Genomic DNA, 27,643 nt, shown 5'->3' with positions numbered 1-27,643 from the left:
TCAGTGGTGGACTGGCAGAGAGGAGAAAGCAGGCAGACCAGTAGCAGGTGGAGCAAGGCCCCATCCTCTTCCCTACCGAGTTCTACAAGGTCAAAACTGAAACTGAGGAGGAAGCTCATGGCCAGTGGACTACTTGTAAGTAAGAAGGCAGGCAGCTAGGGCTTGGATGAGGGCAGAGGTAAATGGGGCAGTGTCTCATTTGCCTTAATGGGTCAACCTCCCCTGCTTTAGGTTCTGAACTGCTCTGAAATGTCAGTAGGGCATAACTTCCACCATGCGCCACAATGGAAGCCGAAAGAGGTTGTAAAATAACAGTCTGCAAATATTATTCTCTCTCATCAGCTAATGGACTTCTTGTCTGAGACCTTCCACAGATTCCATAGTTGGGCATATACAGTACATATAAATTACAAAACCACGAGGGTATACAAACCTATATGCTTTATTGCTATTATACCAGTTTTAGATTTTAGGCAGATGAGTTTTGCTACCTTCCTCACTGAGGCTAGACCTTCGAGACGACGACTGTTTCTTCAAATGTTCTCCAGAGTTCTGACCTGGAGCTCCTACTTCGGGCAAAACAGTCCCTGACCCTCTGGCCCCGTCAGGGTCTATGTTTAAATTTTGAGAAGACGATGCCTTTGGCGTCACATCGAGTGGCGACTGGTCTTCAGAATCTGGAGCTTCAAGCAAGGTTTTGCTCTCTTCAGAAGTGATAGATCTCCTTGATACGAATTGGTCTGGAAGTCCTTCGCCCTCTACAGATAACTCCTCAGATTCGCCCTCTCCAAAAGCAACTATATCAAAAATATCTGTTTCTTGGCTGCCCTCTTGCTGGCTACTGGACTCTATTTTATGCAATATGCCTGACTTCACTTCCTTCTCCACGGCGCTTTTCATCACCACGACTTTGCCAGTGGGCATGTCAGATTTAAAGAGGACGCTCTTCTTCTCCCCCGATTTTTTCTGCAGGTCCCAAAGGACTCTCTTTTTCTTGCCTTTCTTCTTGTCTTTCTGCTTCGGGGTCTTGGGCCTCGGTTTGCGCGGTGCGTAGATCTCGTCGTGGACTTTTGACCAGTCAATTTGAGACGACAGCCGTATCCCACTGCCCTTAACTCTCTTGTAGCCGAACATGATCTCCAGCAGGACCTTGGTTACGGGAACGGAGATGAAGCCCAGCTTCTCAGAAAGAAGGGTTTCGTAGTTGTACTTGTACAAGATGAGCTTGGCTGCGTTTTCAATCAGGAAATCAATGATGGCTTGCTTTGGGAGGGGCTTGCCTTGGAGGCGGGCGCGCTTGATGTCGCTGGGGCTGATGATACGCCTGGAGACAGCAGGCTTGGAACAGTGGAAAGGGAAGACAGAAAGTGTTGAAAGAGTTACTTAACAATGCCATAAAGATAAGGGGACCCCTGACCATTAGGTCCAGTCGTGTCCAACTCTGGGGCTGAGGCGCTCATCTCGCTTTATTGGCCGAGGGAGCCGGCATACAGCTTCCAGGTCATGTGGCCAGCATGACTAAGCCGCTTCTGGCGAACCAGAGCAGCGCACGGAGACGCCGTTTACCTTCCCGCCAGAGTGGTACCTATTTATCTACTTGCACTTTGGCATGCTTTCGAACTGCTAGGTTGGCAGAAGCAGGGACCGAGCAACGGGAGCTCACCCCGTCGCGGGGATTCGAATCGCCGACCTTCTGATCGGCAAGTCCTAGGTTCTGTAGTTTAACCCACAGCACCACCTGCGTCCCTAACAATGCCACAGGACAGTGGTTTTCAACCAGTGTGTCATGGCACCCTGGGGTGCCTTGAATGATGGTCAGGGGTGCCACTGGCAACAATAGCCTCTGTTCCTCTTTCCTCCCCACCCTCTGAAGCCTCTCACATCTCTGCCACCCAAAGGTTTGCACAGCTGTTTGGTGCAGCAGCCCTCGCTACAAACTCCTCAGGCGAATGGTGCCCCTGGGGTTGGCCAGGGGGTGCTTCCCAGGCCCCTGTGGGGCACTGTGAGGGGGCATCTTTTTCCGGGGCAGGGGGGCAGCTCAGAGACCAGGGGCGGCAGCCCAGAGGATTCTCAAGGTGAGGGAAGAAGAGGGAACACTCCACAAGGGAGAGTGTTAGGAAAAGGGTGAGAGGCTATCAGCTCTGAAGTCGAGGGGTGACATAACTGGGCTCCTGAGCCCCACAAGGGGGCCGCAGAAAGAATGTAGTTGGTCAAGGGAGCCGTGGACCAAAAAAGGTTGAAAACCATATGATAAAAGGCTTAGAATTTTTAAAAGGATAATAAAGTAAGGCTTGGCTCATATTTTACTGTAGGGATGGGGCCCAGGGACTGGATGGGGCCCTTAGGCTGTCACCCTAGGCCACCCCTGCTTTACACCCTCCTTGGTCATTTTTTCCTGGCTGGTATGTATTGCAGTACATTTCTGAGCACAATTCAAAGTGTTGGCTGACCTTTAAAGCCCTAAACGACCTTGGCCCAGTATACCTGAAGAAGCGTCTCCACCCCCATTGTTCTGCCCGGACCCTGAGGTCTAGCACCGAGGGCCTTCTGGCAGTTCCCTCACTGCAAGAAGCCAAGGGAACCAGGCAGAAGGCCTTCTCGGTAGTGGCACCCGCCCTGTGGAACACCGTCCCATCAGAAGTCAAGGAGATAAATAACTATACAACTTTTAGAAGATACCGGAAATGAGCCCTGTATAGGTAAGTTTATAATACCTGATGTTTTACTGTGTTTGATGTTTTAATTGTTGGAAGCAACCCAGTCAGATGAGCGGCATACAGATAAATTATTTGCATATTATTATTGTTGTTGTTGTTCTTGTTGTTACTGTTATTGTTATTATCCCTGAATAATGTTTCTTGCTTGTCTGGATAGATGCTAGAGAGGGATGGTTGAGTCAATTAATATTAGTTCCTCTACTGACAGTAGCACGCCACCAGCAAATCAGGTTGGATTTAACTATTTATTAGCAAAAACAGGTACTGTACTGTTATTTTTGCCAATGCATTTTGATTATTCTTGTTGCTAACACATGCATTTCCATTCACACTTTATTTTTCAATACATCGCTCAGCTGGAAAACAGCACTGCAAGATCCAGAAGAAGTGCAAATTTCAAAGGACGGCTGTGTTTTAGTTCACATATTGTTTTGGAAAGCACAAATTAAGCAAGTTTAAGTGTGGACGGATTCAGACCTTCTCCCCCACCCCCAAATCTCTATTAGTGGCTAAGGCCTGCAGGACTCTTGTCATACTCCCCAGATGGGCCACAGCCTCCCTTTCTTTAGAAGTTTGCCGTATTTTTCGCTCTATAGGATGTACTTTTTCCCCTCCAAAAATGAAGGGGAAGTGTGTGTGCGTCCTATGGAGCGAATGCAGGCTCCTTGGCTTCAGCGATAGCAATGCGAAGCCTCCGAAGTGCAGAGGGAGCACTCCCTCCTCGCTCCGGAGGCTTTGCGTTGCTTTCGCTGAAGCCTGGAGAGCTAGAGGGGTCAGTGCACACGAACCCTCTGGCTCTCCAGGCTTCAGGGATAGCCGCCTGAAGCCTTCGGAGCGCTGCTCCCCGACCTGGTTTTGAGGCTTTTCCCCGAGGAGGGAGAAGGGACTGACTGGCCGTGTCAGTCCCTTCTCCCTCCTGTCGGAAAGCCCACAGGAGCCGCACACTCCTTAAAGGGTGCGCAGCTCCTGTGGGCTTTTGCGGGAGATGGGGGAATTCTCCCACAAAAGCCCGCAGGAGCCATGCACCCTTTAAAGAGCGCACCACTCTTGGGGGCTTTTCCCCGAGAAGGGACAAGGGACTGACTTGCCGTGTCAGTCCCTTCTCCCTCCTGGTTGAAAAGTCCACAGAAGCCTTGTGCGGCTCCTGTGGGCTTTTGCAGGAGGTGGGGGGAATTCTGGCGCAAAGTGAATTCTGCGCAAAGTGAAGTTACAGGGAACCAGGCAGAGGGCCTTCTCAGTAGTGGCACCCGCCCTGTGGAACACCGTCCCATCAGAAGTCAAGGAGATAAATAACTATACAACTGCGCTTTTATCCGCTTCTCCCCAAACTGTGGGCTTTTGCGGGAGGTGGGGGAATTCCCCCAGCTCCAGCAAAAGCAGGGAGAAAGTCTGGGAGCAGCGCACAGGCTGCCTGCAGCCTGTCCGCTGCTCCCAGAGTTGGGGGGGGGGTCATATTTTTTTCCTTGATTTCCCCCTCTGAAAACTAGGTGCGCCCTATGGTCAGGTGCGCCCTATGGAGGGGAAAATACAGTACGTACCTGTTTGGACTCAGCAGCTCCTTGGGTAGAGTCTTTTTTCTGTCTTGGTTTCGGAAGCGGGGGCGGAACGTATTTCGGTTTGGGTGGGGGCTCCTCTGGCGGCGGCCTTGGCTTCGTTTTCGGCAGCGGAGGCGGCACGTATTTGGGTTTGCGCTGAGCTTCCTCAGGCCCCATAGATTTCCGCTTCGATTTTGGAAGGACTGGTGGCGTATATTTTGGCTTGCCCTTCTCTTCCGGGGATGGGGTTACAGATTCCCCCTTTGCTTTCTTCCTCTTCTCCCTCTCCTTGTCCTTCTCCTTCTCCTTCTCCTTCTCCTTCCCCTTGTCTTTCTTCTTCTTCCCCTTCTTCTTTTTCTTCTTCTTCTTCCCCCCCTCTCCCTCCTTCCCCTCTTCGGATTTGGAGTCACCCTCTTCTGACGTGTCTTCTCCGCTCTCGGAGTCGGCTGAGCCGCTCCTCAGCTCCTCTTCTCCCTCTCCTTCCTCTCCTTCCTCGCTCTCCTCCATTGAAGAGGCCCACGGCAGCAGAGGGTGGCCTTGCTCGTCGTAAGAGCCCACAAAGGAGAACCCATCCGCCATTGTCACCTCCAGGACTTTGAGGACTGCTTGGTTTATTATGCACTGAAGAGCCGCGAGGATTTTGTTTTCTTCCAGGAAATCTAGGGCCGAGAAAGGTTCGTTTCCTGGGTAGTACAAGGGGATGCTGCTGGGCGTGGGCCGTTTCAGAACACTGGTGATCTCCTTGTGCAGGGACTCGACGGACATCGTCTGCTTTGGGATCTGTTTCCTGAACTTTGCAAAATAATCTCTGTGCGGGGGGTGCAGCTTAGTGAAAGACTCTGCCAGTTTGGCCCAAATGTGGAAGTGTTCTTGCCGGAAATAATAACTGTCCCCTGATCGCTCTGAAAATGTCTGCAAGCGAGTAAAGGAGAAAGTAAAGGAAGAGAAAAGAAAGTAGATTATAACAGCATCAAAACAAGTAACAAGGGGGTGTGTTCGGTCTGAATATTCTAGGTGACCATTTCATAACTCCCAGATAAGACAACGAAGGAATGTAAAAAACCACCTTACGCTGAACCAAACGATTGGTGCATCTAACTCAATACTGGCCACACCAGTGCTCTTCAGCCTTAGGCTCCCAGATGCTGTTGTACTAAATCGTTACCCTTTGCCTAAGCTGGTTGGGGATGGTGGGTGTTTTAGTCCAACAATATCTCCAGGCCCAAGATGGAAAAGCACTGGTGTATAGTGACTGGCAGAAGCTCCCTGGGGTTTTGGACAACCACTGTCCAAATGCACACTTGCTCTTCCTCTCTCTTAGCTGCTTCATGCAAAGTCAGACCTATCTAACTCATTATTGTAAACACTGGCTGGCAGCAGCTCTCCAGGCTACAGACAGGGTTCTTTTCCAGCAGGGGTTGAACCTTCCTGCATAGAAAGCAGGTGCTCTTTCACAGAGCTACCAAAGGCACGGCCAGCGTTCCCATCTTGTTTAGGATTTGCATCCTAAGTAGAGACATTTGTCCCTGAATCAAGGGTAGGCAACCTCTTGCCCTCCAAATGCTGCTGGACTACAACTCCCATCATCCGTGACAATGGACCATGCTGGCTGGGGCTGATGGGAGTCCAGCAACATCTGGAGGGTCTAAGGTTGTCTACTCCTGGTCTACCCCTACAAACTAAATGATTTAGCAACCCAGATCAATCAATCAGAATGACTCTCTGGACAATTTCCACATTCTCCTGTGTCTTTGGGTACTCTGAGCTATTTCCCGACTTTTTCATTTTCCTTTTTTTTATCACATCAAACCATTCCTGCGGGTTTGCCCTCCAAAAAGGGACAAACAGCAAAACAGTAAAAAGAAAGAAAGGAAAGGAAAGTTGTTAAAGGAGACCTGTGATAATCGCTGCACATTAATAAGTGATCACACAATAGGTACCATTCTTGAAAAGTGTGATTCTCATCTTAGAATGACTATTCTTCACCCTCCCCTTCCACGGGCCCCTCCAGATGTCATTTTTTTTATTGTGCATTCATGACGATTTGTGCACATGGAATTATCAGGGAGGTCACACGTGTTCCCGCTTTCAGTCATATTCACCCCTGCAAAAAGTTGTGGGAGAGTCACACTGCTTCCTTTTCAGTCAGTGCACATCCCATAACTCCCTGCTGAAATCCCGGGATGTTTTATAGCACAAATGTTCTGGTTTATTTTTCGTGTGCTACAGCCCGTCCGGACAGCAATGATATAATGGCATTGGGAAACATTGCAGAACAAACTGAAGCAGAACCAATATGCCACTAATTCACTGTTCTATGTTGCAGAATACACTCACAATAAAACACCCGTCTGGAGGAGCCTGTACCCCTCTTTCAGTCCCTGCATCCAGTTGTGGATGCCTGCTACGCTGTCCCTGCCCAATGGAATTAGAATCGAGGAGCCTTCCCGCAGGAAGAAGGATTCCTTAACACAGATGTGGACATTGTTCATTCATTGTTCAAGGATGAGCTCTATAGCATTAGAGCAGCGGGGAGGAACATTTTAGGGTCCACAGGACAGATCATGATCAGGATTGGCCTCATGGGCCAGTCTTGACAGTTATTTTTTTGGAGGAGGGATAAAGGTAAAGGGTAAAGGGACCCCTGACCATTAGGTCCAGTCGTGACCGACTCTGGGGTTGCGGTGCTCATCTCGCTCTATAGGCCGAGGGAGCCGGCGTTTGTCCGCAGACAGCTTCCGGGTCATGTGGCCAGCACGACTAAGCCGCTTCTGGCGAACCAGAGCAGCGCACGGAAACGCCGTTTACCTTCCCGCTGGAGCGGTACCTATTTATCTACTTGCACTTTGACGTGCTTTTGAACTGCTAGGTTGGCAGGAGCAGGGACCGAACAATGGGAGCTCACCCCGTCGCGGGGATTCGAACCGCCGACCTTCTGATCGGCAAGCCCTAGGCTCTGTGATACCCCACCAGTTAAACTCCCCTGCGTGGCTTTGCCCATGCTTCTCCTTTTAACCCCTTATTGTTGGTGCTTTAAATGGGGGACATGGGGACACTTGCAAAGGTAACTGCTTTAAGGCAGTATCTGCGCTCCTGTTGGAAGTACGGAGAATGTCTTAAAGCGGCTTCTCTTTTAAGTGGCTTCTCCCCTCTGCAACCCCACCACCCACTCAAGGGCTTTAATCTTCATTCATCAATTGATGAATGGGGATTACCGTATTTTTCGCTCTATAAGACACACCAGACCATAAGACGCACCTAGTTTTTGGAGGAGGAAAACAAGAAAAAAAATATTCTGAATCTCAGAAGCCAGAACAGCAAGAGGGATCGCTGCACAGTGAAAGCAGCAATCCCTCTTGTTGTTCTGGCTTCTGGGATAGCTGCGCAGCCTGCATTCGCTCCATAAGACGCACACACATTTCCCCTTACTTTTCAGGAGGGGAAAAGTGAGTCTTATAGAGCAAAAAATATGGTAAATCCTTCTAGCTAGGCTGCATGATCCTGTTCGTTCCTGGTTGTGCAGCCAGTGTAAGATTAAACACTGTCCTCCTGCCCATCAGCTGACAATACTGGTGATGTCAGCTTGCTGGGTAGGTGAGCATGATTTGGAGAAAACTTGACAGGCAAAATTGGGCAATTTGACGGGCCAGGTATGGCCCACAGGCCAGAGGTTCCCCACCCCTGCAGTAGGGTCACAACATAATTCAAGCCTGGAGTGCAACTGCGATTTTCATCTGTCATTAGCTGCGTCACAGGCACTGTCCAGTAGGATCCTGCAACATTCAAGTTTTATAGAAAACCTTTCCAATTGCCATGCCGTCACTAGCTTTGAAAGAATCACATCACACACACACACCCCAGGAACAACATACAGTGCCTTGAGGGCTAAGAACCTGCTTATGAGAACAGTAAGAGATTGCAAAGGGAAAAACAGAAGCGTCTGTGCAGGATATTGTCTGCAACCCGACTCAGTAAATGAAATGAGCGTTCAGTGATCTGAAAAAGGCTCAAAGCCATGGCTCCAGGAGGAGTTGGCCACCAGGCATGTGGCTGGAAAAGAACTGCAAAGAAAAGGCTCCCTTTCTACTGCTGGGTCCTGCGGTGCAACAATATGCAACCATCCTATGTCCTTGCACATGCATTATGGAATTGCTGGATATAGTACACCACTTCCACACCCATAAACACCTCCCCCCCACACACATAGCAGGATTTTCTGTAGCGGATCCAGACATTTTGTGCAGAAGTTTATTTCCGTGCATGGATTACATTGGCTGGATCAGAGCGGGGAACTCTCAGCGCGGCGCGGGAGGTCCGATCCGTCAAGAAAGTCCTCCAAATACCTCTGCGTGGAATCCTCCGGAAACTCCCTCCCTGGGCCTCTCATCTAGCCTCGGGAGCCTGGCGGCATATTTATCCAGGAGGGACATTTTCCCTTCGAGCCTAGGCTCCCTTCTGCTGGTGAGACATGCTTCCCAGTCGTCTTCAGAGCTGGAAGTGGCCGAGGTGGTGTGGTACCTAGACTGCGAGCTGCAGGAGAAAGACCATGACCTGCTGTCCATGCTGGAGCCAGATTCTTCTTCGATGTCAAATATCGGGTCTCCATCCTCGGTCGTCACTCGCCGCAGCTTCCGCACGGCGTCCTCGACGATGTTCTGAAGGCTTTCCAGGACCTCCTCGTCAGCTAAGAAATCCACAAACTCCGAGAATTCGTTGGCGAGGTGGCTGCTTTCGCCGTGACTGCTGGAGCGCTGCTTTCGTTTCCCTTTCTCTGGGCTGAAAGCTCTGAACTCAGCAGCTGTGGTGGCCGCGAACTGGTCTCGGAACTGGCAGCGGGAAGGTGGCCTCAGGATGTTCCTCCAGTCAGAGGGGTCTCCTTGTCTCAGCTGTAGACAAGGAAAAACCAGGGTGAAAAGGAGAATCGGGTCTGAAGTTACTGGGACTGTATCAGAAATGCGTGTAACGCCAGCAATGTAGGCAGTGATATAAAGGTAAATGTAAAGGTACCCCTGCCCGTTCGGGCCAGTCTTGACAGACTCTAGGGTTGTGCGCTCATCTCACTCTATAGGCCGGGAGCCAGCGCTGTCCGCAGACACTTCCGGGTCACGTGGCCAGTGTGATAAGCTGCATCTGGTGAGCCAGCGCAGCACACGGAACGCCGTTTACCTTCCCGCTGGTAAGCGGTCCCTATTTATCTACTTGCACCCGGGGGTGCTTTCGAACTGCTAGGTTGGCAGGCGCTGGGACCGAACGACGGGAGCGCACCCCGCCGCGGGGATTCGAACCGCCGACCATGTGATCGGCAAGTCCTAGGCACTGAGGCTTTTACCCAAAGCGCCACCCGGGTCCCTAGGCAGTGATATAGTGGAGGGGAAAACACAGGGGTGTGTTGTTCTGGGACTTTTTTTCAGAGCAGGAATTATGACAGGTTTGGCCTGGGTAATTGGCAGCTCTGGTGAGTGGAGGGGGTGATAATAAGGCTTTCATGTTTATTTGTGGCAGATTAGTCAGAGTGTGAGGAAATAAGCAGGTAGAGGCTAGTCACTGCTTTCCTTTCCTTTGTTGGGGTCCCTACTTCATGCTAGCAATTTAAATGGTAACACTTCCTTTTACAATTATTTGAATTTTTCATTGCAAGCCAATGTTTACATTTCAGCTGGCTGAAGACCTTTTGTTGAAGCTCAATGGGTTTTACAAGTTGAACCAATGCCATCAGAAGCAAACACTACTGACAGTTGAGTGGTGCTTAGCCCCAGTAAGAGCTCAACAAATCTGTCGATTTTGGTTCCCTAGTTTTCTCATTTTTCAATCTTAATTTCAGCTCTCCACATTTCTGCAGCAATTTCCCTTTTTAAAAAAAACCCATGAAAATATATCGGCAGAGTGCAAATTTCTCCTGATGAACACAGGTTTGCATGCAGTTTTGACTAATATACACGTTTTTGTAAGCAATTTCCTTAAAATCTAATGCATCTGTGTATGTTATTTTCACTAATGTATGCATTCTGTGCATGTTTTCTCATTCATAGATGCATATTCTTTGGAGAACCGCATTGCAAAATTCAGGTAAAGGTAAAGGGTAAAGGGACCCCTGACCATTAGGTCCAGTTGTGGCCGACTCTGGGGTTGTGGCGCTCATCTCGCTTTACTGGCCGAGGGAGCCAGCGTACAGCTTCCGGGTCATGTGGCCAGCATGACTAAGAGCAGTGAACCAGAGCAGTGCACGGAAACGCTGTTTACCTTCCTGCCGGAGCGGTACCTATTTATCTACTTGCACTTTGGCATGCTTTCGAATTGCTAGGTTGGCAGGAACAGGGACTCAGCAACAGGAACTCACCCCGTTGCGGGAATTCAAACTGCCGACATTCTGATCGGCAAGTCCTAGGCTCTGTGGTTTAACCCACAGCGCCACCCATGTCCCCAAAATTCAGGTAGGTTCAGATAAAACCGGGTTCCTTAAAACTGGGCCCACAATACAGTGGTGCCTCGCAAGACGAAAAGAATCCATTCCGCGAGTCTCTTTGTCTAGCGTTTTTTTCGTCTTGCGAAGCAACCCTATTAGCGGATTAGCGGATTAGCGCTATTAGCGGTTTAGCGGCTATTAGCGGCTATTAAAGCCTTAACGGATTAGCGGATTAGCTGCTAAAAGGCTATTAGCAGCTTAGTGCCTTAGAAAAAGGGGGTGGGGAGCGAAAATTTTTTGCAAGAATCGCAATACATTTTCGTCTTGCGAAGTAAGCCCATAGAGAAATTCGTCCTGCGAAACACATTGAAAAACGGAAAACCCTTTCGTCTAGCGGGTTTTCCGTCTTGCGAGGCATTCGTCTTGCGGGGCACCACTGTACTCAACTCGTGGCTTCTAGTGGTTATGAGCCATGCATCAGAGCCATGGGGAACCACTAACAGTGACTCCCCTGAAGAACTCTACGATTTGGCAGGAATATAAGGGATCAGGCAGTCCTTGAGGTATCCTGGATGGCAGCCGGCTCTGCTGCTGCCCACTACTTTGAGTGCTGCCACCCCCTCCTGCCACCTAAGACTGACAAGTCCAATGTCAAAGTAGGGCGGCACCAGAGGGCACTTTGCTTGTTGCGTTTATTATGCCACTTTTTACTCCATGAAGCTCAAGGTGCCTGGCATATTTGGTTCTCCCCTTCCTCATTTAACCCCTAAAACAACCCTGTGAGGTAGGTCAGCCAGTGAGCTTTATGGCTGAGTAGGGATTCGAACCCTGGTCTTCCAGGTCACAGTCCAACACTCTAACCACTACACTGACTCAGCTTGGGTGACTCCCCTTCCTCGAATGGGATGGCCAAGGGCAACCCATTTCTGTCTCTCTTTGGGCCTTACCTGAGGTCCCCTGAGGCTCTCATCATCTGCCAGATAGCCGGAATATCTACGACTCACCATGGTGCTGAAAGGACAGCGGTTGTCCCCTCCTTTCTTTTCACACCTTCTGTCTCCTCTTCCTGCACAAACAAAATAGGAGTGTTGTTATTATTTTACGGGACGCGGGTGGTGCTGTGGGTTAAACCACAGAGCCTAGGACTTGCCGATCAGAAGGTTGGCGGTTCGAATCCCCGCGACAGGGTGAGCTCCCGTTGCTCTATCCCAGCTCCTGCCAACTTAGCAGTTCGAAAGCATGTCAAAGTGCAAGTAGATAAATAGGTACCACTCCAGCGGGAAGGTAAACGGCATTTCTGTGCACTGCTCTGGTTCGCCAGAAGCGGCTTAGTCATGCTGGCCACATGACCCGGAAGCTGTACGCTGGCTCCCTCAGCCAGTAAAGCGAGATGAGCGCCGCAACCCCAGAGTCGGCCATGACTGGACCTAATGGTCAGGGGTACCTTTACCTTTACCTTTACTATTATTTTACAAAGTGAATTCAAAAGTGAATTCCTGATAAAAAGTCTAGGAAGGAAAGTGCTCATCAACATTTTCATAGAGGGAAAATATTTGGTGTGTGAATGATATCGGAGTTTGGTAGCAAAAGAGCGAAGATGTGGACCTGGTAAGGGACAGAGGGTTTAATTTCGATATAAATATATAATACTTATAAACCGCCCACACTTTCAAAACATCACGACGCCATGCAGCAAAACCGTTAAAACGTTGTAAAATTACATAGTCATAAAAACAGAACGAATTGAGCTACGCTCAATCAATTCTATAAAAACACTCAGTGGAACCAAATAGTTTTAAGCAGGAGGTGAAATATCGAAATTGTAGGCGCCTGTCAGATATCAGTAGCAGCAGTCTTCCAGATTGGTGCCACTGCACTTGGTTTCATGAGGACTAGAAACTCTGAAAGTTGAGGCAATCAGAATAGAAAAATCCCAGTTCTAATGCATGTATGACAACCAAACCCTTCCATATCCGTCCCATACTCAATCTGCCAGCCTTTTTTGAAAAAACATAAACTGCTACTCACAATTGTGTTCATTAAGGGTGAAAAATCCCAAATTATAAGAGGCGAGCCTGGGGTTTCTTTACCTCTCCAAATTCCTCGTTGAGGATCCTGCCCAGCGGGCTACCTCGCATCGAGGGGTTTTGCCAACGTGAGGAAGCCTCTTGCCTCAAATGTTCACACGGAAGCCAAAGAACTGCTTATGCCTCTCAGAGAATCTTGCTCTGTCATTGTTAGGTAATGGATCCTGTCTGTTTGCCCGTGCGATTCCATTCATTTGCATAGAACATTCCTATCGCATAGCCAGTGGCGTAGCGTGGGGGGTGCAGGGGGGGCCGGCCGCACCGGGTGCAACATCTGGGGGGGGGGCGCGCGCTCGCACTTGCAGCTCTCTGCCCCTACCTGGCTCACTCACTCTCTCTCACTGCAGTGCTGGCGGTGCGAATCCGATCCGAGCCGCCGGGTCGCCGGCCACTGTGGAGGGGAGGGTGCCAGGCGTGCGGTGCGGTGCGGAGAGAGAGCAAGGGACTATCTGGGGGAGGGACAGTGCAGCACGGGGGGGGGGGGGCGCAAATTACTTGCCTTGCCCCGGGTGCTGACAACCCATGCTACGCCACTGTGCATAGCCCAGCTCTCAAAGCGCGAGTTCAGCTAGCGCAAAGGTGGGGAGCCCTTTCCAGATCAGGGGCCACATTCCCTTCTAGGCAATGCCCAGAGGGCCAGGTGTGAGGGGTGGCCGTGGCCGGAGGCAAAAGGTGGGGACGGAGCAATGAACGCCAATCTTACCTTTCTACAGTGGGCTGGTTTCTACAAACACACAGACACGCCCCTCTCAGTCCTCCATCCAGATAAGTGAGACTAATGAGCAGAGATCAAGCACCCACTCCTACCAGCCAAACCACCAAAGGAGGATCCAAAATAGATCTGGTGAGGGATGTGGCCTGGGGGTGTGGCCTGGAGAGGTGTGGTCTGATGAGCACATCAGGTACCTGATAGGGAGAGGCTTAGAGTGATGCATTTATGCCCTGAACTTCAGGTTCTCAAACACTGAGCTAGTTTGTTGGTGCAAGAAATCCAGACTTGGAAATCTTTCTCTGAAAGCACAATCTGAGGGAAATCACAGCCAGAGGGGAGCTGTACGTTCCATGTTTCTGAAAGGCACTCTTTGTATCCTCCAGACATGTTTGATTAGGGCTTTTTTCAGCCGGAACTCAGTTCCGGCACCTCTCAGGTGGGCACCATGGCCAATATAAGAGAGCAAGGGCTGCTCTTATGGTGAGTTCTAGTTTTCTCTAGCTGCAGGAGAGAAGGAATTACGAGCCTGGATCAGATGTTGTCCTAAAAGACAGGGCAGGATTTAGGCATTGGACTACTGCCATGCGCTCTACGTGGGGCTACCTTTGACAGTGACCCTGAAACTGCAATTAATCCAGAATGCGGCAGACTGGTGACTGGGAGTGGCCACCGGGACCACATAACACTGAGAGAGCCGCATTGGCTCCCAGTACGTTTCCAAGCACAATTCAAAGTGTTGGTGCTGACCTTTAAAGCCCTAAACGGCCTCGGTCCTGTATACCTGAAGGAGTGTTTCCACCCCCATCGTTCAGCCCGGACACTGAGATCCAGCACCAAGGGCCTTCTGGCGGTTCCCTCATTGCGAGAAGTGAGGTTGCAGGGAACCAGACAGAGGGCCTTCTCGGTAGTGGTACCCACCCTGTGGAACACCCTCCCATCAGATGTCAAGGAAATAAGCAGCTATCTTCTTTTTAAAGGACATCTGAAGGCAGCCCTGTTTAGGGAAGTTTTTAATACTTAATGCTGTATTGTTTTTAACACTTGATTGGAAGCTGCTCAGAGTGGCTGGGGAAACTCAGCAGGATGGGCGGGGTATAAATAATAAATTATTATTATTATTATTATTATTATTATTATTATTATTACTACTACTACTACTACTACTATCTTGCTTTGAGCTGGCATTTCTAAAATCCACACCAGCCTCCACTTGTCCATTTGAAAAGCCATAGCTCTGTGGCAGAGAGCTTGCTTCGTAGGCAGGAGGTCGCAGGTTCAATCCTCGGCATCTCCTCTTTTTGAAAAATTGATCAGGTAGGAGGCAATGGGAAACTTTCAGCCCCAGATCCTAGCCAGCCACTGTCAGCTTGGGCTGGAGGGAGAAATCAGTGGAGACCTGGTATGAAGCAGTTTCTTACCTTACCAGACTGGAAGCTGGGGCTGTGCGCTTGGTGGAAGAGTCTCCCAAGTGCCATTGAATATCCACTTTTGCCCACTGGCATGCAGCCTCCAGTGGTTTGCCCTGAGGAGTTTGCAGCCCCCGGGGGATGAAAAACACCCCTTGCCCTTTATGCAAGCTTTCATCGGCTACAGGTTGCTTTTCTCTCGCACGCCGGTGCACAAATACGTTTTCTGCAGGTTTGGGACCCTACCCCGACTAGAGAAACCTGAATTTCGTGCCCGTCCCAACACACCACACAACTATGTGTAAGGCAAAAATTGCAGGAAGAATGCCGCTTGGCTGCATATTCCTTTGTGTATGGCCTGGATTTATTCCCCTTCATAAAAAGAAAAAAAAGAGTTCTGGTATGTGTGTGTGTGTGTTTTACAAACGATTCCTTGTCTGCTGCATCTTGGCACGTCAAAGACAACATTCCAGCTGATAAGAATGGCAGGTTTTGAACAGGGATGGGAGGGAGAGGAGCCACGTGAGCAGAAAGCGTGGCTGGCTTGGGGGGAGACTTGGGTTGTCTTCCCAGCATCGCCTAGTGGCTCAGTTGTGGGGAAGGGCCATAGCTGCCAGTCAGTGGAGACAATGCTGAGCTAAATGGACCAATGTTGCCACGGAGAGAAGACGTGGTAGCTCAACAGTAGAGCATCTGTTTGCATGTCGAAGGTCTCCAGCAACTTCTGGTAGGACTGGGAAAGGCCCCTGGCTGAAACCCTGGATAACTGCTGCCAGTCAGTGCAGACAATACTGAACCAGTGGTATAAGGCAGCCTGCTATGTTCTTGCAGCCCTAATTTCTTAAGAATGTCGGAGGAGCCCCTCTGGATCTAGTCAAAGGCCAGTCTAACGCAGCCCCTGTGTCTCACAGCGACCATTCAGAGACAATAGCAAGTTGGAAGTGGGAAGAAGTTTGTGGAATTGCCCCCTTCCAGCTCCCATAGTGGTTCCTCCCCCAACGTCTGAACGGCCACCTTGCCCAGCGGGAAGTTAGATGAAGTGGCAAAAGATTCTTGTAAAACGAACAACTTGTCGTTTCCTTTTATTGCAGCAGTGCTTATCTCCCTATATACATACGAGTGCAAGGCTGTCATCACACAGCCCCCATTGGAAGAGTTGTCCTGCCACATCACAATCCTGGATTTGGATGTATCCAGAACACATGGAGTAGGAAGGGGACCACTTTGATTGTGGTATAAAAAATAACCAAGGGACGCAGATGGTGGTGTGGTCTGTACCACTGGGCCTCTTGAGCTTGCCAATCGGAAGACCGGCAATTTGAATCCCTGAGACGGGATGAGCTCCCGCTGCTGTCCTAGCTTCTGCTAACCTAGCAGTTCGAAAGCACACCAGTGCAAGTAGATAAATAGGTACCGCTGTGGCGGGAAGGTAGCCGGTGTTTCTGTGTGCCCTGGTTTCTGTCACGGTGTTCCGTTGTGCAGAAGCGGTTTAGTCCTGCTGGCCACATGACCAGGAAAGCTGTCTGTGGACAAACGCTGGCTCCCTAGGCCTGAAAGCAAGATGAGCGCCACAACTCCATAGTCACCTTTGACTGGACTTAATCGTCCAGGGGTCCTTTACCTTTTATATAAAATAAACATAAATAAATAAGCAAATGTTGCTGGAGTCCAAGTCCCCATCATTCCTGACCACTGGCCAAGCCCCTCCCCAACTCCCTTGCCATTTTTCTGCAAGAGATGTCTGTTTACAGGTAGAGTTTTCTGCCAGATGTATTTATAAAGGTAGGCTCTGTTCTAATTTTATATTATTATACTTAGTGGCACAGCCCTCCCAGGTGTCATTGGACTCTCAACTCTCATCAGCCCCAGCCAGTGCTCAAGGGTGATGAGAGTTGATGGTCACAGGTTGTCCTCACTGGACCTGTCTACATTGGCAAAAAAGGCAATTCGGATAGGGAGGGGAGAAGGCAACATCCAGACCATTGCTTCTTTTCTGGCTGATAGTTGAAGTTCCCTTTGCCGTGGCATTCTTCCTGGGGTGTGTGTGCAGGATGAAACCCTTCAGAGGCCCTTTGGTGGAGGGAGAGAGCAGTTCAGGTCTCTACTGCTGTCCTCAGAACCACAGGTAGCCTGATGTGTGGCTGCTGCCATCTACAGGACGATATGAGAACAATGCAAATCTGGGTGTTGAGCTGAGCAGTAAGGTAAAGGGACCCCTGACCATTAGGTCCAGTTGTGGCCGACTCTGGGGTTGGGGCACTCATCTTGCTTTACTGGCCGAGGGAGCCGGCGTGCAGCTTCCGGGTCATGTGGCCAGCATGACTAAGCCGCTTCTGGTGAACCAGAGCAGCGCACAGAAACGCCATTTACCTGTCTGCTGGAGCGGTTCCTATTTATCTACTTGCACTTTGACATGCTTTCGAACTGCTAGGTTGGCAGGAGCTGGGACCGAGCAACAGGAGCTCACCCCGTCGCGGGGATTCGAACCGCCGACCTTCTGATCGGCAAGCCCTAGGCTCTGTGGTTTAACCCACAGTGCCACCTGTGTCCAGTAGGGGGTTCAAATCCCCACTCAGCCATGAAATTCATGGGGGACAACTTGGGGCAGTTAGCCACTGCCTCTCAACCTAACCTACCTCGCAGTGTTGTTGTGACGTGGCCATTTCCCCTCCCTCTTTCTTCTGTCCCGTTTTCTCTCTGATGCTCCCTTTCATGTGGCTCTGGTGGCGCTGTGGTCTAAACTATGGATCCTCTTGGGCTTGCCAATCAGAAGGTCGATGGTTCGAATCCGTGTGATGGGGTGAGCTCCCACTGCTCTGTCCCAGCTCCTGCCAACTTAGCAATTCAAAAGCATGCCAGTGCAAGTAGATAAATAGGTACCACAGTGACAGGAAGGTAAATGGTGTTTCCATGCGCTCTGGTTTCCATCACGGTATCCCATTGTGCCAGAAGCGGTTTAGTCCTGCTGGCCACATGACCCGGAAAGCTGTGGACAAACACCGGCTCCCTCAGTCTGAAGTGAGATGAGCGCTGCACCCCATAGGGTATCCTTTACCTTTACCTTTTTTTTTTTTTTGCCCATGTCCCCACCCAGCTGGCAGACAAAGGAAGGCTCGATTGCTCTTCCCAGAAAGCTTAAACTATTTACTTTCAGCGGATGACTTTTAAAAATTGGGGAAAGGGGAGCGATTGATGTGTTCAGCAAGATGGAGAATAATTGAGAAGACACCACGAAGAAGCCCTCCATTGCATGAGTCCTGGGCACCAATTCTCTTTTTATATATATAAATTTTTATTAGTTTTCAACATATCATTTTCAACAATAATTAAACATACTTTCATATCTTATACCGTTTTTTTGACTTCCATCAATCACATCTGAAAATTTTCCAATCTAATCACTTAATATACATTACTTACTTTCACTATTACATTTAAATCTCATAACTAATATCTCTATTCTTTCTCTACTTTGCAATATTTCATATATTTCTCCTTACAAAACTTCCTGTAGTCCTACTAGAGTAATTTGCTGATTACAATTGCTCTTCAAGTAGTTTGTATATTTCTTCCAATCTTCTGTGAATCTGTGGTTCCTCAGGTTTCGAATCCTTCCTGTCATTTTATCTAATTCTGCGTACAGTGGTGCCTCGCAAGACGAAATTAGTTTTTTTGTCTTGTGAATTTTTCGTCTTGCGAAGCACGGTTTCCCATAGGAAATGCATTGACGGTTTCCCATAGGAATGCATTGACGGTTTTAAGAAAAAGGCACAAGACGTTTTCGTCTTGCGAAGCAAGCCCATAGGGAAATTCGTCTTGCGAAGCAACTCAAAAAACAAAAAACTCTTTCGTCTTGCGATGCATTCGTCTTGCGAGACATTCGTCTTGCGAGGTACCACTGTAGTCCATTAATTTCGTCTGCCATTCTTCTTCCGTCGGAATTTCTTCTTGCTTCCATTTCTGGGCTAACAATACTCTTGCCACTGTTGTTGCATATAAGAACAATTTAACATCTTGTCTATTAATATCCTCGCCTCCTGGGCACCAATTCTCAGGGCGTAAACCTGAGCCATCACAGTGGTACCTTCCCAGGTGAACATGCAAGCGCAACATCTGTCCTAGCCCACCAAGCGGCCAAATTGACAGTTTACCTAACAAATATTCCTCACACACCCTCTTCAACAACTCACCTTTGTAGAATATTCTTCTGCAGATTGAATATCCAGTATCTCTAGGCAGAACCTTGTTGGATCGGACCGTAAACATTCTCCCAAGCTGGTATGGAATCTTAATTGTTCTGAACTTGTGCCATTTCATACTACAGTGGTGCCTCGCAAGACGAAAAGAATCCGTTCCGCGAGTCTCTTCGTCTTGCGTTTTTTTTCGTCTTGCGAAGCAAGCCCATTAGCGGATTAGCGCTATTAGCGCTATTAGCGGCTATTAGCGGCTATTAAAGGCTTAAGGGATTAGCGGATTAGCTGCTAAAAGGCTATTAGCGGCTTAGATCAGCTGTTAAGCGGCTTAGGGGCTTGGGAAAAAGGGGGGGAGGGGGAAAAAACACCAGGAATCGCAAGACATTTTCGTCTTGCGAAGCAAGCCCATAGCAAATTCGTTTTGCGAAGCACCTCCAAAACGGAAAACCCTATCGTCTAGCGGGTTTTCCGTCTTGCGAGGCATTCGTCTTGCGGGGCACCACTGTATCATGTGTGGAATGTTTTTTTTCTATGCAGCTGGGCAGAGCACCTTGTCAGGTGGCCCCAATACGAAACAAATCAATAAACAAACAACAACAAAAATTTGGGGTGTAAAAGTAAGCTGGGGGACACATGTGTCTGTAGGGCATGCCTGTTCTAGGGAGACAGATGGCACTTTTTCCCTGGAAAGAAGGACTGATTGTTAAACCTCTCTGATAACTGTAGCTCAGTGCAGGAATAGGGTTCTCCAAGAAAGTGTCAGTGCCCTAAACAAACTGCATTTTCCAGGTTCTTTAGAGGAAGCCTTGACTGTTTCAAAGTGGTACGATGCCGCTTTAAATGTGTAGTGCAGACGCGTCCTGTGTCTCTGGATGGAGAGGGCAGAGGAGGTCAGGCAATTTGGGATGGAGGTGGTCCTGGGCTGGTCTCTGACTTTCGCCTGCCTTGCAAGGTTGTTATGAAGACTAAAGATGGGGTTAAACCATAAGAAGCTGTTATATATGGAGTCAAACCACAGCTGCACCCAGCTCACTATTGTCTATCGACCGCTGAGCTATGCTCCCTTCCACAGCTACACCACATACGGTCAGGAAGATAAAAATATAAACTAATAGGCAAATCCACACCACACATTTAAAGTCCAGTCAGTGCACAGGACTTCTTTGGCTCTGATAACAGTGATGTTATGGGGACGTGGGTGGCGCTGTGGGTTAAACCACTGAGCCTAGGACTTGCTGATCAGAAGGTCGGCGGTTCGAATCCCCGCGACGGGGTGAGCTCCCGTTGCTCGGTCCCTGCTCCTGCCAACCTAGCAGTTCGAAAGCATGTCAAAGTGCAAGTAGATAAATAGGTACCGCTCCAGCGGGAAGGTAAACGGCGTTTCCGTGTGCTGCTCTGGTTCGCCAGAAGCAGCTTAGTCATGCTGGCCACATGACCTGAAAGCTGTATGCTGGCTCCTTCGGCCAATAAAGCGAGATGAGCGCCGCAACCCCAGAGACTGGGGCCTAATGGTCAGGGGTCCCTTTACCTTTACCTAGTGCACATGACTTCTGACAAAGAACCTTGGGAATTCTTTGGCTCTGATAACAGTGATGAAAGGAGCAGGCCATAAAGCAGCTCTAGAACTCCCAGAAGCTCCTATTGTATTGCATTTTGTACATTTATATCTCACCTCCCCCTGGCCCAAGGTCACCCAGCGGCTTCATGTGGACTAGAACCTTGGCCTCCAACACTCTAACCACTACACCACACTGCAGGGGTGCCGACTTGAATAAAATATGGGGGGGGGCAGGTAATCACCATATAACTGATCACGTGATGTGGAACACACACCATTTGAATGGCTGTTGTTGTTGTTTAGTCGTGTCTGAATCTTCGTGACCCCATAGACCAGAGCATGCCAGGCACTCCTGTCTTCCACTGCCTCTCGCAGTTTGGTCAAACTCATGCTGGTAGCTTCGAGAACACTGTCCAACCATCTCGCCCTCCGTCGTCCCCTTCTCCTTGTGCCCTCCATCTTTCCCAACATCAGGGTCTTTTCCAGGGAGCCTTCTCTTCTCATGAGGTGGCCAAAGTATTGGAGCCTCAGCTTCAGGATCTGTCCTTCCAGTGAGCACTCAGAGCTGATTTCCTTCAGAATGGATAGGTTTGATCTTCTTGCAGTCCACGGAACTCTCAAGAGTCTCCTCCAGCACCATAATTCAAAAGCATCAATTCTTCGGCGATCAGCCTTCTTTATGGTCCAGCTCTCACTTCCATACATCACTACTGGGAGAACCATAGCTTTAACTATACGATTTGAATGGTAATTCTCATCAACTTGGGGGGGGGGCAGCCCCCTCAAATATTTTATGGGGGGAGGTGAAAGGACCTCAGCCCCTAGGAGTTGGCTCTTATGCCACACTGGAAGCAAATATTTGGGTTAGTTAGCTAAGGGTGCTGGGAGTTGTAGCACGTTGGCAGGGGCGAACTACAGTTCCCAGGATTTATTTGGGGGTTGGAGATGGGGAGGGAGCCACGTGCTCCGAACGGGCGCTGGAGATGGGGTCCTTAAACTAATTCCAGCTGCCTGCCTCTCCCCCCCCCCCCCCCGAGGAAAAAAAAATCCACCTTAAATCCCAACGCGTCCCCGCTTTGTGCCGTCAGGGGGCGCTGCCGCCCCGCTCCGACCTAGCCGATTCTTTTCCCCTCCCAGGTTGCAAATAGCTTCCTGCTGCTGGAAGCGGATCATGGATGCTGCTGCTGCTGCAATTGTTCCACCATGGGTGAGTGCAAGAGATCTCCTTTCCTGTTAGCCTGGGACACGTGGGCGGCCACTAGGAGTGTGGTGGGGCGGTGGGGGGTCCTCGCCTTAGCTTAGCAGTCCCCTGTGGGGTCCGCTGCGTGGGAGATTCGGATCTCCAGGGAGGTGAGAGGACGGGAGACCAGCGGGCCCTTCTCCCTTGCCCTTCTTTGGACCTTTGCAGAAATAGATATATATATATCTAGGGGGCACACACACGCTTGCAGATCCTGCCCTTCTTGGAGGGGTGGGTCGCTGCGGGGGTGGGCTGCGCTTTTTTGCAGGATCCCTTCTGAGGTGCTGCAAAAAAAAAAAAAAACCCGCTGCAAACATTGGGGCTTCCCTCTCTCTGGAGCGCGCAGGATCGCACCGTTGCATTAGGCTGGGATGGGAGCAATTCGCGCCGGGGACAATAAAGGACTCCCAGGCTGAGCCGCCTTTGCAGCTTTGCGAAATATGGATCAAGCGCCTGGAGGTGTGAAGGTGAAGCAGATCGCCTTGGGGGCAAAGGAAGAAGGTGGGATCTCCTCGATCTGCGATGGCGCCCTGCGTTTGGGGGCAGAGGAATGCTGCGGAAAGACTTGCGGGTGGAGAGGCCGGTGAGCTTAGGAGGAGTGCCTGGGAGGATCGGGGCCAGCAGGGGAACTGAAATAGGGAGGTCGATCTTTTTCCTTGTTTACCATCACCTGGGAGAGGTAATGATTACGCTTTGACACTTGAGCGCTATAGATCTATGTGTATACATAGGCATTGCACATCAGTTGTGAGATTGCAATTGGTTTTAAAGTGCTTTTATTTTGTGTTGCTGGGAACAGCCCTCGGACCTTCTGGTGGCTGTTATTTTTAATCATATGTTCATTTATACAATGCCTTTTGGCCTCCCACGCAGTGGGGGGGCCGGCCGCACCGGGCGCAACATCTGGGGGTTAGGGTTAGGGGGCGCAAATCCACGGGTTAGGGGGTGCTGACAACCCCGGGTGCTTGCCTTGCCCCGGGTGCTGACAACCCACGCTACGCCACTGCTCCCACGGGACTCAAGGCAGCTCACAGGTGGCAGTAAGAACCAGTATGAACAGTGGGAGCGACGGTTAAAAAACAATTAAACCTTGATAGAATTAAAGCTCTATACAAATATATGAAACGTCTTTTGATAACGACGATAAGGAAATTGGGTGTGCTGGCCTGGAATCGCCCCAGCAAATAAATCGCAGGCGGTGTTAGCTGTGTTCAATTTTTAGTACAGTACAATAAGTTTTTTGTTAATACCTTAAAGACTAAATGATTATATTACGGCAAAACATTTGTGGATCCAAGCCCAGTTTCTCAGAGGTAAGAAAGCATTATCTTCAATTTGCAGGCAGAGAAAGAGAAAATTGATGCTGGTTCATTTTCCAGAATCGCCCCCTCCCCCTGCAACTAAATCAATTAAGACCTGATTTAGGATGTTTGACTTGCATGTAGTAAATAAAACTTACAAAAAGTTCGATTAAATTAACACCATGTGAATTTTATGTGCTGTGTAAATCTCAGAAGCTTTTCCAGTAGCGAAAAGAATTGGAGCTGAATATTTCAAATCGACAAAGCCCATTTAAGGAGCTTCAGGTCTTATTAGTCAAGCAAATTCAAAGATTTTTCTTGGAAAGTTATTTTTTATTGAGAAAGGATATATTCTGAGGCATGGTGTTTTTGGGGGGTGGGGAAGTGACAGCGCAAAAAACGGTTAGCATACTAATTTTAGCATGGCCAAAGACCTCTTGACATAAGCACATGAGCTTCTTAGGGAAAAGTCACCTAAAAAAAACCACATTAGTGATCACTTTCATTCTAGGTTTGAATGGCATCCTATTCATTACAGTCACTCAATTTGTCTCAGCGTGTTTGTTATGCTATGAATTCATTTTCTGAAACGGTGTATTTCAAAAAGTGCGAGGGCTGTCTTTGTTTCCAGCCCCCTGATTTAGGGCTTTAAACCTGGGATTGTGCCTGGAAACTATATATATATATATATATGCTTTCGTAGATTTTCACGGGTACAGGAATGCAGGTTTTGGTGTCCTCGGGTGTCTTCCCGTGTAAAAGTTGGGGTGTCTAGGCGACGTTTCGACGAGGTCTCACTCGTCATCTTCAGGCTGGTGCTTTCGGCTTCTTGTTACTGGAACAGAGCAGGATCTCAGTGTTTGAGTTCCTATAAATACTGTTGAGGAGGTGTGGTGTATAGCCTCCAATGTTCTGGGCAGAGAGGAGGTTCCCAGGCTAGTGTGCCTTTTCTTCTTTTGTTCCTTAATTACTTGAGGGATATCTTGAGTGATTTCTTGAGTGATTTCCTGAATCCCACTTAGGTGGGTCATTAGGTGTGGATTAGTTGCTAAAGCCTTCGTGTCTTGAACTCTTGAACTTTGTGAAGAGTTTTTCTGAGAAGATGGCTGTACTGCACTTGGTTGTGCTCTGGCTTGGCTTCGTGTATAGGGGCGAGCTGTGGTTTTGTGGCCTGTGCCAGCCAGATCTGTGTAGGGATTGCAGGGGGGTGCAGCATCCGGAGGTGCCACCCTGGTTTGGCTACTGGATGGTGTCTGTAATTTATCTGTGGAGAGGGTCTGGGTTTGGGTCTGGTGTGGTTGATTGGTGATGGCGTTCTGTGTGCCTCTGGATCTGGTGTCAGATTTTGTGGGGAGGGCTAATTTCCAGATGTCTGGCAAGCGGGATGTGTCGTCACGCTTGTTCATGTTGTGAGGGTGTTTCTCTATCTCGATGGCTTCCATGATTATTCTCTTGTGGTGATGTTCCATGTTAAAGAGCAATTTGGAATCTGCAAAATTAATTTCGTGTCCTGTTTCTTTCATGTGTTGGAAAAGAGAGGAAGTTTTTTCTTCTTTTTTGACGGCATTCTTGTGTTCTGCGATACGTGCATTTATTCGTCTGTTTGTTTGTCCAATGTACGTGGCTGGGCAGACTTTGCAGGGTATTTCATAGACCCCTTGGTTTTCCAACTGAATTTTATCCTTGGGGTTTCTGAGGATATTGGCTATTTTTTGGTTGGTGCAAAAGGCTGTTTTGATATTGTGTTTATGGAGGATTTTGCTAATTTTATCTGTAGTGCCCTTGATATAAGGAAGGAGGGCTATGCCATTGTTTTCTTCTGTGTCTTGGTTTTTGGGGGGTGTTTCTTTTTGGATTAGCTTCGTAACCCTGTTTTGCTGGTATCCATTGGCAATTAACACATTTGAGAGATTCTGTAACTCAGTTGTCAAGTGGTCTTCGTCAGCCAGGCGTTTGGTTCTGGAGATGAGAGTCTTGGCTACGGAGTTTATTTGTGCAGGGTGGTGGTGTGATTGTGCATGTAAGTAGCGGTTGGTGTGTGTTTTTTTCCGGTAGATAGTGTGTCCTAGGGAGCCATCAGGTTTTTTGTAGATTAGGACGTCAAGGAAGGGAAGTTGGTTGTTGGCTTCTATTTCCATAGTGAATTGTATTTTGGGGTGTAGGCTGTTGAGATGTGTGAGGAAGCTATCCAGTTTTTCCTTCCCGTGTGGCCAAATTACAAAGGTATCGTCAACATATCTGAGCCAAAGTTTGGGTTTGTGTTCTGACTTGTCTAAAGCATTGGTTTCAAAGTGTTCCATGTACAGGTTAGCGATGACCGGTGAGAGGGGTGATCCCATAGGTGCTCCTTCTATCTGTTTGTATCTTTGTCCATTGTGGATGAAGTACGTGTTGGTTAGGCAGTGGTTGGTCAGGTCCAAGATGTATTCGGGGGGATTGTATTTGTTTTGAATGGCTGTCAAGGCTTCATTAATGGGCACTTGTGTGAAGAGAGATACAACATCGAAGCTCACAAGTAGGTCATTGGGTTGTAGGTTTTGCTTCTTTATTGTTTCTATGAACTGGAAGGAGTTTACAGACACCATCCAGTAGCCATCCAGTAACCATAAATTACAGACACCATCCAGTAGCCAAACCAGGGTGGCACCTCCGGATGCTGCACCCCCCTGCAATCCCTACACAGATCTGGCTGGCACAGGCCACAAAACCACAGCTCGCCCCTATACACGAAGCCAAGCCAGAGCACAACCAAGTGCAGTACAGCCATCTTCTCAGAAAAACTCTTCACAAAGTTCAAGAGTTCAAGACACGAAGGCTTTAGCAACTAATCCACACCTAATGACCCACCTAAGTGGGATTCAGGAAATCACTCAAGAAATCACTCAAGATATCCCTCAAGTAATTAAGGAACAAAAGAAGAAAAGGCACACTAGCCTGGGAACCTCCTCTCTGCCCAGAACATTGGAGGCTATACACCACACCTCCTCAACAGTATTTATAGGAACTCAAACACTGAGATCCTGCTCTGTTCCAGTAACAAGAAGCCGAAAGCACCAGCCTGAAGATGACGAGTGAGACCTCGTCGAAACGTCGCCTAGACACCCCAACTTTTACACGGGAAGACACCCGAGGACACCAAAACCTGCATTCCTGTACCCGTGAAAATCTACGAAAGCAAATATCTCACCTCTACGGGGAGGAAACCTTCCAGCTGACAAGAACCTACGAGAAACTAGAAATCCGAAGAGCCACCATCTTATGTGATCTCTTGTTCCTACGCAACTGCCGAGACAACAACTTAATTCCCACATGCTTCCAACTTAAATTCCACTCTAAAACCCCAGCTACCGAAAGGATCCTGAAACGAACTGAACTATCTCTAATCAGAAACGAACTACACAAGAAAAGATACCTACTAAACCAAACCAACAAAGATCTACTCACTCTTCACCTCAAACTCTGTAACAAAATCCACCCTGCACTCTGGGACAAATGCAAACAACTAGCCGTCTGGAGAGCTGAAACGGAGACCTCACACAAGACAGACACACACACCAACAAACTCCACAAACTAGAGAAACGCCAGAAGCCCAGCCACCCTCCACAACAACCCATGAAACAAACAGTACATAACATATCAGACAGGATCCTCACCTCAACTGAAACCAAAGTACTCTCCAAAGGTTTCAACTTTGCAGTCGCCCCGAGACGCATCCCCACGGAAAACATCATATGCGGAGTCGAAGCTAGCCTAACCAAAATCAATCCAGATGAAGCCAATAAAATCAGACTTGAAGTCACCAACATCCTCTGCTCCAGCAAACCACCCAGAAGCAATTTACACAAAGAAGAACAGAAAGCACTCACCAACCTGAGGAAAGACAACAACATAATCATTCTCCCAGCAGACAAAGGTAATGCCACTGTTGTGATGAACACATCGGACTACCAAGCAAAACTATCAAATCTACTCCAAGACCCTACCTACCAACCTATAAAAACAGATCCCACCACCTATCTGGAAAAAAACACCAAATCCAAAATAAAAGCCTCTCCTATCAGTGAAGAAATCCAGCTAAGAATCATCCCCAGAGAAAAATCATCCAGATGCCCCAAACTCTACGGCCTCCCCAAGATACACAAAGAAGGAACACCACTCAGACCAATAGTCAGCTCCATAGGCTCACCTCTACAAAATCTCGCTAAATTTCTCGCCAAGCAACTTCAGCCCTATGCAGAATCCATCTCTTCACACGTTCCAAACTCCTTCCAGTTCATAGAAACAATAAAGAAGCAAAACCTACAACCCAATGACCTACTTGTGAGCTTCGATGTTGTATCTCTCTTCACACAAGTGCCCATTAATGAAGCCTTGACAGCCATTCAAAACAAATACAATCCCCCCGAATACATCTTGGACCTGACCAACCACTGCCTAACCAACACGTACTTCATCCACAATGGACAAAGATACAAACAGATAGAAGGAGC

The 27,643-nt window shown here is 48.8% G+C and overlaps 2 protein-coding genes across 5 annotated transcripts in view; one reads left to right on the top strand and one right to left on the bottom strand.

Annotated features, from left to right (window-relative positions):
* The window catches only part of YDJC (YdjC chitooligosaccharide deacetylase homolog), a 114,063-nt gene that overhangs the window by 66,418 nt on the left and 20,002 nt on the right, over positions 1 to 27,643 (top strand). The window contains exon 1 of one of the 4 annotated variants that reach the window (XM_083418365.1): positions 21,700 to 21,818. The exons of 1 other annotated variant lie outside the window; for it this stretch is intronic. The gene's annotated coding sequence lies outside the window, so the exon portion shown is untranslated. Of the gene's footprint in view, positions 1 to 21,699; positions 21,819 to 22,128; positions 22,435 to 22,464; positions 22,531 to 27,643 lie in introns of those variants that run through there. 2 more of the 4 variants (XM_083418368.1, XM_083418369.1) reach the window with 2 other exon arrangements.
* On the bottom strand, positions 427 to 12,876 carry CCDC116 (coiled-coil domain containing 116). Its single transcript, XM_083418260.1, has 5 exons — positions 12,684 to 12,876; positions 11,603 to 11,721; positions 8,596 to 9,138; positions 4,256 to 5,164; positions 427 to 1,338 (listed from the first exon to the last, which is right to left on the bottom strand). The coding sequence occupies exons 2-5, from the start codon at positions 11,660 to 11,662 to the stop codon at positions 463 to 465; spliced, it is 2,388 nt and encodes a 795-aa protein (XP_083274386.1). The 5' UTR covers positions 11,663 to 11,721; positions 12,684 to 12,876; the 3' UTR covers positions 427 to 462.

The sequence above is a fragment of the Podarcis tiliguerta genome (genome assembly GCF_965153285.1).
Source record: "Podarcis tiliguerta genome assembly, chromosome: 16".
NCBI lineage: Eukaryota > Metazoa > Chordata > Lepidosauria > Squamata > Lacertidae > Podarcis > Podarcis tiliguerta.
Note: the sequence above shows the minus strand (reverse complement) of the source record. Positions and strands in the feature narration are given on the sequence as shown.

Coding starts and splice junctions, on each gene's coding strand:
- CCDC116 (XM_083418260.1), bottom strand. CDS start 11,662: ATGGTGAGTCGTAGATATTCCGGCTATCTGGCAGATGATGAGAGCCTC. Junction 9,139..11,602: donor AGAGCCTCAGGGGACCTCAG/GTAAGGCCCAAA, acceptor CCTTGTCTACAG/CTGAGACAAGGAGACCCCTC. Junction 1,339..4,255: donor GAGCTGCTGAGTCCAAACAG/GTACGTACTGTA, acceptor CACTGTTCCAAG/CCTGCTGTCTCCAGGCGTAT.